The 12,395-nt window shown below is 33.4% G+C and overlaps 1 protein-coding gene across 4 annotated transcripts in view; it reads left to right on the top strand.

The window, feature by feature from the left end:
* The window catches only part of CACNA2D1 (calcium voltage-gated channel auxiliary subunit alpha2delta 1), a 453,232-nt gene that overhangs the window by 237,013 nt on the left and 203,824 nt on the right, over positions 1 to 12,395 (top strand). For all 4 annotated transcript variants that reach the window (XM_081147533.1, XM_081147532.1, XM_081147531.1 and 1 more), the window contains exon 4: positions 5,899 to 5,958. In XM_081147533.1, the coding sequence (XP_081003659.1) occupies positions 5,899 to 5,958 (60 nt within the window). The remainder of the gene's footprint in view (positions 1 to 5,898; positions 5,959 to 12,395) is intronic.

The raw sequence follows: 12,395 nt of genomic DNA, 5'->3' as shown, positions 1-12,395 counted from the left end.
AAAGGAGGTAAATAAGGTTAGCTTCAAGGTTATTTGTAATACTTTATTTTGTCCATAAATAGTTATTACAGCAAATATAAAAAAATAAAGATGAGTTCTGAGCCATGGGTTTCAGACTATTTGCTTTTATGCTTTTCACTGTTTTTCATATTTAATAATGATTTATTCTCCTTTCTCATTTCATTTATGGTAAAAGTAAAATAAAATAAAATTGAACTCATTTTATTGACTACTATATTAAACTCACATTCCTTGAATTGTTTATGCTTTGGGACCACCATATGGGTCCACATACAAGAGATTTTCAGTTGGGCAACATACAATTAAAATATAGGGACCATTAAGATGTTTTCACTTCTTCACTCATATATACGTATGTTGAAGTGGTCATCAGTGATTATAATTCTAACATAACCTATTCCATGAAGTTACATTTGTAAGGTTCAAATGGAAACAAAACTTTATTGAGTTTATAATGTACTAGATGTTTAGCATACCAAATATAAAATATATAAAGTAGTTATTTTTTCTTAGTTGCAGAAAAATGTTAAATTCATTACCTAAAATTTCATAGTTAGTGAATGGAAGCCCCAGAATTGGGAACCAGACCTATCTGATTTAAAAGTGCATGCTCATTATGCTGTGGCTCCAAAATAACTGATTGTACCTATACATTTTTCTTTAAAACCCATAAGTCTGTTATTCAACTAAATCTGTCATTTTCAATCTGCATTGTCGGACCATTCAATTGATTATCCTGATTTCTTTGCTATGTTAAGAACATTGGGATGGAGATAGGCAAAATTTATTAGAGTGATAAAAAATTGTCAAAATAAACACAGTACAATGACTTGTTATTCCTTATTGGGTGTTAGTTATTTGAGCATTAATCACTTAATACCTGCATATTTTACCTGGATTAGTGTATTGTGGAGCTCTATTTACCTCTTTATTAGAAAGAAAAGTCTTGACATACACTAGCCAATGAAATTGTTCTATGAGCGATGTTTTCAAGTCAATTCTTAATTAATATGAGTATCAACATTATTGGAGTTTAACTGATCTGTCACATGAACCCTGAAGGTTTCCTTTCAAAGAAATCAAAAGAAAAATTTTTATAGTTAAATATTTCAGAAAACTCCTTTTATCTTTCATCCGCAATTAACCTACAGTCTAAGAAGTACATTATTATATACAGGTTTGGAAAATAGTCTCTTTCCAAGAGAAAATACGTTTATGTATTGTTAAGGAAGAATGATAGAATTATTTCTTTATACATTGTATAATTGTAGTGCTTTGATTAGACTTTCATATCACCTGACAGAATTCAATGCTAGTGGAAGAGATAAAGACATGTCAAGAAGTGAAGGTTGAGAATGAATAGGCCTTCAAGGGAGCTGATCTTTCTCTGATCTGATAAAACCTTTCCCATTCTCTATTTCTGTTTTTTTCCCCTTCCCTATAGATCACTGCATATCAAAAGCTTTTTCTCTGATTAGCAGTAGTCTCTTAGGATTTGAGGACAAGACCAATGTAAAGAAAATTCTAAAACTGACATATAGTTTTTTGTGCTGTTTTTTGTGGTTTTGTTTTTTTTTTTGTCTTTAGCAATTCCTAAAAATTTCCTGGGAAATTTTTCAATAACTTGAAATAGTTATCTACCAGTGTTTTGGTTTTCATAGTACTTTGTCTTCATGTATTCTGTGAATGACTAGTAATGTTAACACTTTTGATGGGTTTAATGGAGACTAAAAATCGTTCTTGTGGAATGAGCAAAAGCTTTGGAGTCAAAAGGCTTAGGTTCAAGTCCATTTTCTTAAACTTGTGAGTCCTAAAAAAGTCATTAAAATGATTTTCTATTTAAAATGCTCAAACCAATAGGTAGGTAGGGATGTATATACATCTGTGACATTGTATGTATACTTATTGTTTTATACCCAAAGGATTTGTATATACACATGTGCTGTTTTATTTATAATAAAGCCATTTAATGAATTTGGCATATCTTAATATGAGCAGAATTAAGTTTTAGTTTTCTGTCATAGGTATTTATGCTGAGCTGGGTTCTTTGTTTCTATCTCCTGCTTGGTCTGATTTTAATGTTGATACTATTACTATAAATTAAATGAGAAAAACACATTTTCTTTTTTCTGAAATAAATTGTTACTGACTATACTTATATAGCCAACTATGGAAACAGGAATACTCTACCAAGCAAATTTTTACATTTTATTAGGTAGAAATTTTATCAGTTTTAACACATTTGCCCGTGGCATTTAATGGTCAATCACTGGCTTTAAAAAAATATGTCACGACCAGAATAGAAATTAATTAAGGACTTAAAGTGTCCAGAAGACATGTCAGTTTTCTATTAAGTCATGATTAGCTGGTCTTTTGCTACAAGAAAGAGCACTAGCAGCAATTACTTGTTTTAGTCCCTAAGATAGACTATTTAAGCATCTAAAGTTCAGTATTATGCTTTATCATGAAATTTACTGGATTAAAAAGTGTTTTATTAATTTCTTTATGAACAGAGAAGATAACAGTAGTGCATTTCATGACTATATTTTTAGATTTCCAAGCTAGCAACTTTAGAGCTTCAGACCAACCTTTTGAAAATATATTTTTTCTTTCTTTCTTGTTTTTTTTTTTTTTTTTAATCCTCAGACATTTTCATTGATTTTTAGAGAGAGGGGAAGGGAGAATGAGAGGAAGGAGGAGAGTAGGGGAGAGAGAGAAGGAGAGATTGAGAGAGAGGGAAGGAGGGAGAGAGCTTGAGAGAGAAAGAGTGTTGAGAGAGAGAGAGAGAGAGTGTTGAGATTCATTGGTTGCCTCCCATATGTGTCCTGACCTGGGGTCGAATAGGTGTATGGACGATACTCCACACCTGCCAGGGCCTCTTTTTGTTTGTTTGTTTTTTTGTTAATGAGGATATTTTTTCCATTGAATTTTAGAGATTGCATAAGGGAAGGAGGGAGGAGGAAGAGAGAGGGGGGGATTGGTGTGAGAGAGACACATCAATTGTTTGCCTCCCACACATGCCCCTACCAGGTGGGGGATAGAACCTGCAACCCAGGTACATGCCCTTGATCGGGAATTGAACCCATTACACTTTGGTGCATGGGCCAACGCTCTAACCACTGAGCAGCACAGGCCAGGGTCACTTTTTTCTTCTTATATATAACTATAGGCCATTAAGTTTCTAAAACTATTTCTGAATCTTATAGCAAATGACATTTACTTTGTAAAATTTGTGTTTAAAAACATATATTAGAGCTGATTTGGACTCTCCTCCCTTGAGGAGAATTGTCTTCTAGTTTGTTCCATTGTTCATTCCTCTTAATTTTCTTTCTAGAAATAAACTGTGATGGTTACTGTCAGTGTGACTTATTAAGCATTGATTATATTTACATCATAAGCCATGTGATTCTGGATCAGATCAGTTAAGTTGTACTTGCTCATGCTCTCTAGAGTAGAGAACAGCATGGTAGAGTTTGAGCTCTTGCCTTGAGAACTGTATGTCCCTGTGGTTGCATATCCCCCAGCATGTTTTGTTTGTTGCAGGGTGTGTGTGTGTGTGTGTGTGGTGGGGGGGGTGGATCATCCATCCTTCTGTGCAGTGCGAAAGGAAAAAAATCTTACTATTCTTCTCCAAGGTGTAAAGGCATTTTAGAGTTCTAATATTTTTTTAATCTAAAAAATATTTAACTTACTGATATTTTATCCAGTATTTTGTTTAAGTTCACAAAATGCTTAAGTTTATTGTTTGTCACATACATATGAATGTTCAGCTGTTCTTATATTACATTTTTGCCTTCATGTTCATTTTCTTATTCTGTCCTTTTTTTTTTTTTTTAAATATATCTTTATTGATTTCAGAGAGAGGAAGGGGGGGGAGAGAGAGAGAGAGAGAGAGAGATAGAAACATCAATGATGAGAGACATTGATCGGTTGCCTCCTGCACGCCCCCGACTGGAGATCGAGCCTGCAACCCGGGCATGTGCCCTGACTGGGAATCAAACCACAATCTCCTGGATCCTAGGTTGATGTTCAACCGCTGAGCCATGCCCAGCCTGGCTGTATTTTCTTTCTTTATCTTTCCACACTGAAGTTTTCTTATAAAGAAATTGCTTCCATTTTCATTTCATTTGCTATTTTATTCACTTTTTTGCTTCATTTTCACACTGAGTGTGAGTTTCCAAGAGTAGTGTGATGTAACATGACTGAAACCTGTGCACTCTTTTAGCCTTGCTCTGTTTAGTTCTTTGTGTTTGTAGGAGAAAAGAACTATTTTGTGGGTACTCTCTGTGGTACAATTTCTAATGCTTACTAGCTCCTATTATACTCCATTTCTGCCTGGTAGCTGATAGCCGAAACCTTTGTTAGTTAAGATTACTGGGCAATTTTCCTTTTAATTCAGCTTAGGGACTCTTAAATTGAGATCTCCCATTAGGCAATATTTTGTAGTCATGGATAATACCTACATAATAGTTTAGAAAAAGGAATAGATTATATTAAATAGCAGGGGATAGAAGTCAATACACTGATGTAAAAACTGCTCTAAAGGTTGTTTCTATTATCCAGTGTTTTCTGGACTTGGCTAGGAAGAGCACACAGGGAAGCATAGTTCACTGTGAAAGATTAAACACGTGAACCAATGAACCGCTATGAGATTTACACTTTTTAAAAAACCTAACCTGATCATTTAGCTCTTAGTAAATGAGTATATTACGTTAACAATTATTATACTTAATGTTATATTTGTCCTGTTTCTGCCACTGTCTTCTGTTTGTGGGGGAAAGGCCACATATGTACACCCTGAGCTACTTTCTCACATGAACACGGAGTGCAAATGGAATCCTAAGTACTCTTCAGAGCTAGGTAGCTGTTAGGCTTACCAAGCACTGTATATATAACTCATTTAATCCTTCTAACATCCATGAGGCAGATCTCACATTATTCACATGAGAAAACAGGAGAAGAAACAACTTTCCCAAATTTGCACAGCTAGTATGCAGCAGGATTGGTATTTAAACCAAGGTAGCCTGGATTCGTATCTTTGTTCTTAATTACTAAATGTTCCTGTCTCTTGTAAAAGCTTACTAAATGGAGAACATAGTAGTAACACTGGGAAATACAAAGAGAAAAACCTACCCACCAGAGAAGGGGGAAAAAGGAATCTACAAAAAGTGATTAGCAGACAGAATAGACAATTTATCTCTAGTCTAGGGAAATAAGTCAGTCTACAATTCTCTAACTCATTTAGTATACAAGGGTGAAGGTAAAGAAAGCCATTTTCAGGTGTGTAGATTGTGACAGCTTGCTACTATTCATGATTATCTCTGAAAGAACCATTAAGAATGTTCTTCAGCAAGGTGGAAATTATTACATTTTTGTGGCCTTTGGTAAAACAAAACATACAACTAAATATGCTATTAACAATGCGCCTATTGCAGCACTTAGCATATATTTAACAATTTCTCAATGTCATTTCCTTTCCGCTTATATAAAAATATATGCTACAAAGGTATGTACTAACAACAATCTACCAAGATTAATATATTCTACTGATTACAGCTTTTTCTAAAAACTGAAATGTTAGTCTTTAATACAAAGCACTTGAAGAGTACTCTACTGTCAATGATGGCAGAGGTAATAAACTTAATGGTATTCAAGAGTAGTATGTTATATTTACTTAAAAGTAAATATATATACTCTATATCAACTTTAATAGGTTAGATTACCAAATTATTTTGAATTTATGCATCATAAATAAGGAGTCGCTACTGTTTTTTTGTCCTTATAATTGATTTGAAAACTCAAAGACTTTATGTAATAATTACGTATTCATGTGGTCATTTGAATTCTAAGATTTATTGTTTTGTGTGTTTTTTTCAGCGCCTGGCTTTGGAAGCGGAGAAAGTTCAAGCAGCCCACCAGTGGAGGGAAGATTTTGCAGTAAGGACCCTTTTTTACCACTTGATTTAAATAGATGACAAGTTGTATTTGTATAGTTATGATTGCATTAAAATATTTTAGTGGTGAAATTTTATGGTATGATAGGACCAAAACCCAGCTATTGTTAGTTGCTTTAAAAAAATTGCTTTTGGGTAATCAGGGCGAATTAAGTTATTAATAATGTTCCTACTTATGTCCCATACTAAAAAATAAAAAGAGTTCATTGAAATGTTTTTCCATACCCAAAAGTATTTATAAAATTAATTACAGTAAAAATAACATTAAATTACATTATATGAATAAACTTTGTAGATATTATGAACATACTAGTTGAAAAACAAGTTGCATTTAAAAACTTTGAGTTTGTGAGAAGCGATGTGCATATTATAATGCCCTTGATGGTGGGCAATGTGATTAAAGTGAGAATAAATGTATTAAACCCCTTAAAATTTAATTTTCTCCAAGTTAGCTAGAAGTAATCTATCATCTACTTCAGTCTACTTTTAGAAATGCCAACTGATATTCTCTTTTCCATGTATTTTTTGATAAACTTATTTTGTGCTCCAAGAATCATTGTGCTAATTATACAAATAGGAGAAATTATTCTTGTGATGAGTCCTATCTCTCTATCTATCTGTCTGCCTGTCTGTCTGTCTTTTTACAGCCAAGGGACACAGTGAAAAAAGTCTATCTTTAATAACCAGTTAAAATATTTCTGTTACATATTTGAATTTTTACTTATATTGAATTTTTTTTTTTTTAGTTTCTGATTACAGAAAAATTCCAGACTATTCATTTTGAAGATGGTAAAATAGGAACAGAGTATGAGTGACAGATTGAATGTACTGTTCAGTTGTCTTTTAATGTTTTACAAAACTAAAGACTCAAGTTTGAAGGTTAAGAAAGTTGTGCTTCAACAGAACACTAAATTAAGGTTCAGTAATTAGCACGTTTACTTTGTGTTTGTGTGATTATATTGTATAGGAAAGGAAAGTACACTAATTTCTCAAACTCTCTGTTTAAATGGAGACTCTATTTGATTACCATTGGTTTGATTCTGTCCCTAAATTGATTATATTGTTTGATTTGTTGGCATGATGTAGATTCTGGCTTGGTGCACAATTGTTTGTCATAGGTTAAAAAAGATCAATTTGTCATCCATAATATATAAAGAAAAAAAATTGGTGGCTAAATTAAAAAGATAACCTTTGAGTATTGATTGAGGGCAAATTGTAAGCTGATCCAATGAAGATTTTACAGTGTAGTTACTTTTAGAAAAAAAGGAAAGTTGACTTTTTTGTTTCTTGAATAGACAAAAAAGCAGCCAAACTAATTTATCCAAATAAGTATCCTTTTAATTAACTAATGTTTCTCCCCCAACTTAGGTGGCATAGTAAAATCCAATGTAAAGGCAAAATAGATGTGAATTAAACCATATATTCTGCCTAGGATTGCTGTAGTTAAATTGATGCCGTTTTAGTTTAAATCACAAGTAATTCTGAGAATCCTAAAATCAAGTTAATCCAGATCAGCTTCTTTTACATATATATTCCATTGTTTTCAAAAAACTTTCCTTTGAATTGAAGGAATTTGATAATATTTCACAGTCACTTATTAGTTTGTGTGTTGTTTTTCGTTTTCTAAGGAATAGTGTCATAAAAAATAACTTGGCAAGTAGAGACACAGTAATGCCTTTTATGTCATCGTGTTGTTTTATTCAATTACTGCGTTAGTGCTTTATAGATGTAAAGTTTCTTTTCTCAGATATATTGTTAACTCTTTGATATCAGCTGGTTAACACTAAATTAACATTTTGGCATTGATTTATTTCTCCTTAGGAAAGTAATGGGTGACCAGTGTAGATATCACCAAGACTTTCAATGTGTGTTAGCTATTACCATATTTTATTGAATCTAAGCCATCATTATTTGTAAGGCACTCTATCGGTTATGTATTGCTAAGACAGAAAAAAGAAGCCAATTAAATTATGATGCACCAGCAATCTGAAGCTGTATTCTTGTTTGTCAGATGCCAAAATGTGGAAAAAATTACCTTGAAATGTAACTGCTATTATCTACTTTCTCAATGCCTGTATGCAAACAAAAGCACTGCTAGGAAAATTTATGCAAGAGGACAAATTAGTCCCACAAGGACACAAAAGCCATTCCTAAGTTTTATATGGTAAAATAGAAAAGAAATTGTTTGCCCAGTAAATGTTAAGGGTTCTTAGCAAATAGTAGTCACAGTGTGAGGGAATTCTTGAACAAATTCTGTTCTTAATTTCCCCCTAGATTACTTCACGATTTATTTGGGACATATGAACATATTGATTAACATTAAAAGAGACTGTTAAAGGAGAAACAAATTAGGCTGCTTTAGAGTCCTGTCAACTCACTTCCTGAGTCCTTCTTGAAGGACTGTGGACGATATTCAGGGGACACATATCTGTCACAGTTCGCACACTGAGAATTGCTATTTTCCATATCTTACTATGTCAGTCATACATATAGTCTTTACAACAGCCCTTCCCTTTGAAATACCACAGATGATAGAAGGGTCAGATAGTGGTGGTTTCATATTTGAAGAACAGGACCTGAATGAAGATTGCCTAACCTTCAGAATCAAATACGTAAACAGTGCAAAAGTCAGACACACTTGTCTTCTGATTCCTTTTTTGTTTTGTTTTGTTGATAAACTAGATGATGCTTCAGTTTATATATATAGTAAGGTTAAGCAACTCCTTCATGGCCATTTGTACAAATCAAATTAAAATTTGTGCATGGCTGTGGTTGGAAATTAGAAATCATCAACATTAAATCTCCCCTTATTTTGTGAGAGCACACAAAACAATTGCAGATTTTATCAATATCTTAACTAAACACTTAAAAATGTTTAATTTGAAGTTAAATGCCACAATATTTAAAAAGTTTCTTCTTTTAAGCTTTATAAGACTTTTATCTTTTGAAGTATTTAACTATTTGAATCAGTGCAATATTTCTTTAATGCCATTCTTTAATAATTTAACACTAAGATGATTGAGAAGGCAGGAATAATTTCCTTAGAGGTACATTAACATTTCAAAAAGAAATATAATATTCTGATTCTTCCCTCAAGTATAAGTAGGCAAGTTTTATTAATATTACTTAGGCAAAATGTTGATTAACATCCCCTACTCTGTAATGTAGAGAAGGCTCATGCTCAAGAACAAAAAGCAAAGTACTAAAATGCTGGCAACAAGAAAGGGGTCATGTAATTCACGCTCTCCCTCAGCTCAATTCCCAGTTGAATGTACAATTGAGGAACAAAGGGCGTACACTCTAAATGGATTAAGATTTATGCGGTCATGCATTTACGAGTTCAAACCAATATTTGTAAATAAGCTATGTCTGCCAGCTGCTTTTCAGGTCTCCATGCAACTTGCTGGTATTAAAGGTAACATTTTATGTCATATATGATGGACAAATTATTTTTTTAAGGACAGGTTGCAGAAGGGAAAAAGAGCTTGGAAAACAAATTGTTACGCATGAAATAATTGCTACTACTTCTACAGAACTGATCTTTTCCAATTGCATTTGAAATCTCATTTGATTGTATTGCAATGGTTGGTTAACTACAGCACTTTCCTTTCCAACTAAGCTTGCAATATTAGTTGTACTTACACATGTATAAACATAAGGGGTGCCTAATTTGTATTTTAATAAGTAGGATCTTTAGGTATGGGTTATTAGCATCGGCTTGTTACTGTGGAGGCTTAGTACAGATGTCTAGAAATTGGCCAGTAATTAAAATATTTGAGGAGCTGTTTTTAGCTTCAGCTTCAAATTAGAAGGTGAAAATTTTTCTATTGAAGTTGAATGATATTGAGTGTCAATCAGGATAAGTTAGCTCTGATTTAGCTTTAATTATATATACAGGGGTGGGCAAAAGTAGTTTTACAGTTGTAAGTAGACCAAACCGAGTGACAATAAAGCTATTATAATAATCAAAACCTGCATGTCTTTTTCCATACAAACAACTGTAAACCTACTTTTGGCCACCATCTGTGTGTGTGTATTTAAAATCACTTTGCCCAAATCACATTATGAAATGTTGCTTTAAAAGTAATAATATTTAAAATTTTGTGTTTATATGTGTTAAATTAATAGGCACTGGTATTATGTATTTTATTATTTCATCTATCCTATTCATTTCATGGAATTGCATTATTTCTGTTTATTGCACCACAAACAATTGTAAATATGTGAACCATAAAAACATACTTAAATTATTTTGATTACAATGTATAAAGATAAACACTATTCTAAATTATAATTTGGTGTAGGTTCTGGATATGAAAAAGCTGAATTTTTAGTGATTAAAAAGTGAGGGAGTAAAAAAAAGTAGGGAAGCAGTGTTCTGTCTTAATGTAGAAATGAATGGATTTAATAGATCATCAGAGTGATCTATTAGTCTCTCATAGTTTCTACCTTTGGTTGAATTGCCCTTTTGGAATCAAGAACTTGCATATTTTAATTTATTTTTTTGCAACACTTCTATGTAGGGAAACAATCAATTTTTTACTGCTACTTTCTTTTAAGATTTTTGTCAGCCTTTCCTCATCATTAAGATAGATGTAAAGGAGCCACAGTACAAAATTGATTTACCCCCAAATTGTGGGAAACCAATTTAATAGAAAAAACTCAGGCAAATTTATGGTGTCTTTGTCTTTTTGTTTATGCATACTTATAAATGCCATTGGCAAGAGCTTATAAAACAACAGAGTAGAAACAAATAAACATGGGCTTTAAATTGTTAGTTATCCTGGGGAATAATCCCTATTTTTTCCTTATATTGAAAAATAGAAGAAGCAAAATATTTATTCATTAATAACCTAGCCAATAATATTGTTTTCATTTTTGACAATTTTTAATATTATCTAATGATCTTCCAGATCTCTATATTATTTCTATTAAAGCTAAGGTTACATTATAGTACAATAGAACCCCTAAAGTAAGACATGATGATATCCTGGGATAATGCAAATTTAGATCTAAATGAGGCTGGGTATATTTCTTTCTTTTTTTTGTTCCCCTCTCAGGAAAGGAGGGAGAAATAGGAATGGACAGGTATTTGTAACTTAGAAAGTGGAGAGGTGGATGGTGAATCTCTATATTTTTCAAGACCAATCTGTTGCCTCAGTAATCTGGGATTGAACTAATGAAAACATTGTTAAATCATTGGCAGATTCCTGAAATTGCTACCAGTATTCTAAAAAGTCTAGCTATGCAGAGCACCGAGAATCATCCTCATTGATGTGTAAGTTAGAGTTGATTACTGGCATCAGCTGGTGCCAAAGTACAGTGTCACAGAGAGTTTTTGAATTTAAGGATTTTACTAACTGTTCTATAACTTGGCTTGCATTTTATTAAAAGTACTCAAATCCTCCCACAACCACATCAAAATTACAACTGAAATACAGAACAACCATCATTCAGAACCTCCTGAAATCTAGCTGAATGGAAGTCATACAACTAGGGATTTAAAGAAGAAGCCACATCAAGACTGGTAAGGTGGGGTGGAGATGCAGAACTGGATGGTCCTACATCCATGTGTGGTGGATAAAAATCAGGAGGGATATCTCAGCTGCAGAGGTACCCCCTGAGGAGCAAGGGTTTTCAGCCCCACACCAGGCCTCCCATTAAAACAAGAGAAATCTCCAGAAAAAGAACTGAATGAAATGGAGGCAAGCAAACTAACAGCTCCAAAGTTGAAAATAATGGTTATAATGATGTTCAGGGAACTTACTGAAACCTTCAAGAAACTTAGTGAGAACTTCAACGTCATGTAAAAGGACATAGGAACCATAAACAATACCAGTCAGAAGTGAAGGCTACACTAACTGAAATGAGAGTAACTTAAAGGGAATCAACAGTAGAGTAGATGAAGCTGAGAATCAAATCAGTGTGTTGGAGTATAAGGACGCAAAAAGCACCCATTCAGATTAGCAAAAAGAAAAAACAAAACAAAAATATGAGGATAGCGTAAGGAGCCTCTGGCCCAACTTCAAGCCTACCAACAATCGTGTTAGGGTTTGGCTGGTGATGCGGGCTGTGAAAGCATTCACAACTAAAAGAAGAGATGTAGAGAGGAAGTTTATTTTACTTCCCAAGGGAGGAAAGGGCCAAGTATTGCTAGTCAATACAAGGCAAGGAACAAAGAGTGGCTTGGACTTTTAAGCAGTTGCTGTTGCTAAGGGACAAGGAAGGGAGGGAGATTGTGTTGAAGTTAAGAAGATACCATGGGGGTTGTCTTGGTAAGTTAGTTTGTTCATTTTCCAGGAGATAGTTCAGCAGATGTCCTAGGGAGGTGTCTTATCAGTATGTTTCCCAAGCCTCTAAAACATGCTTAGAGCTAAAGTTATAAAGAGCTCAAAAGAGACTTGTCTAAAAGGGAGGGGG

This window comes from Miniopterus schreibersii, assembly GCF_964146895.1.
Source record: "Miniopterus schreibersii genome assembly, chromosome: 9".
NCBI classification, from domain to species: Eukaryota; Metazoa; Chordata; class Mammalia; order Chiroptera; family Miniopteridae; genus Miniopterus; species Miniopterus schreibersii.
This window is presented reverse-complemented; position numbering and strand designations above follow the sequence as displayed.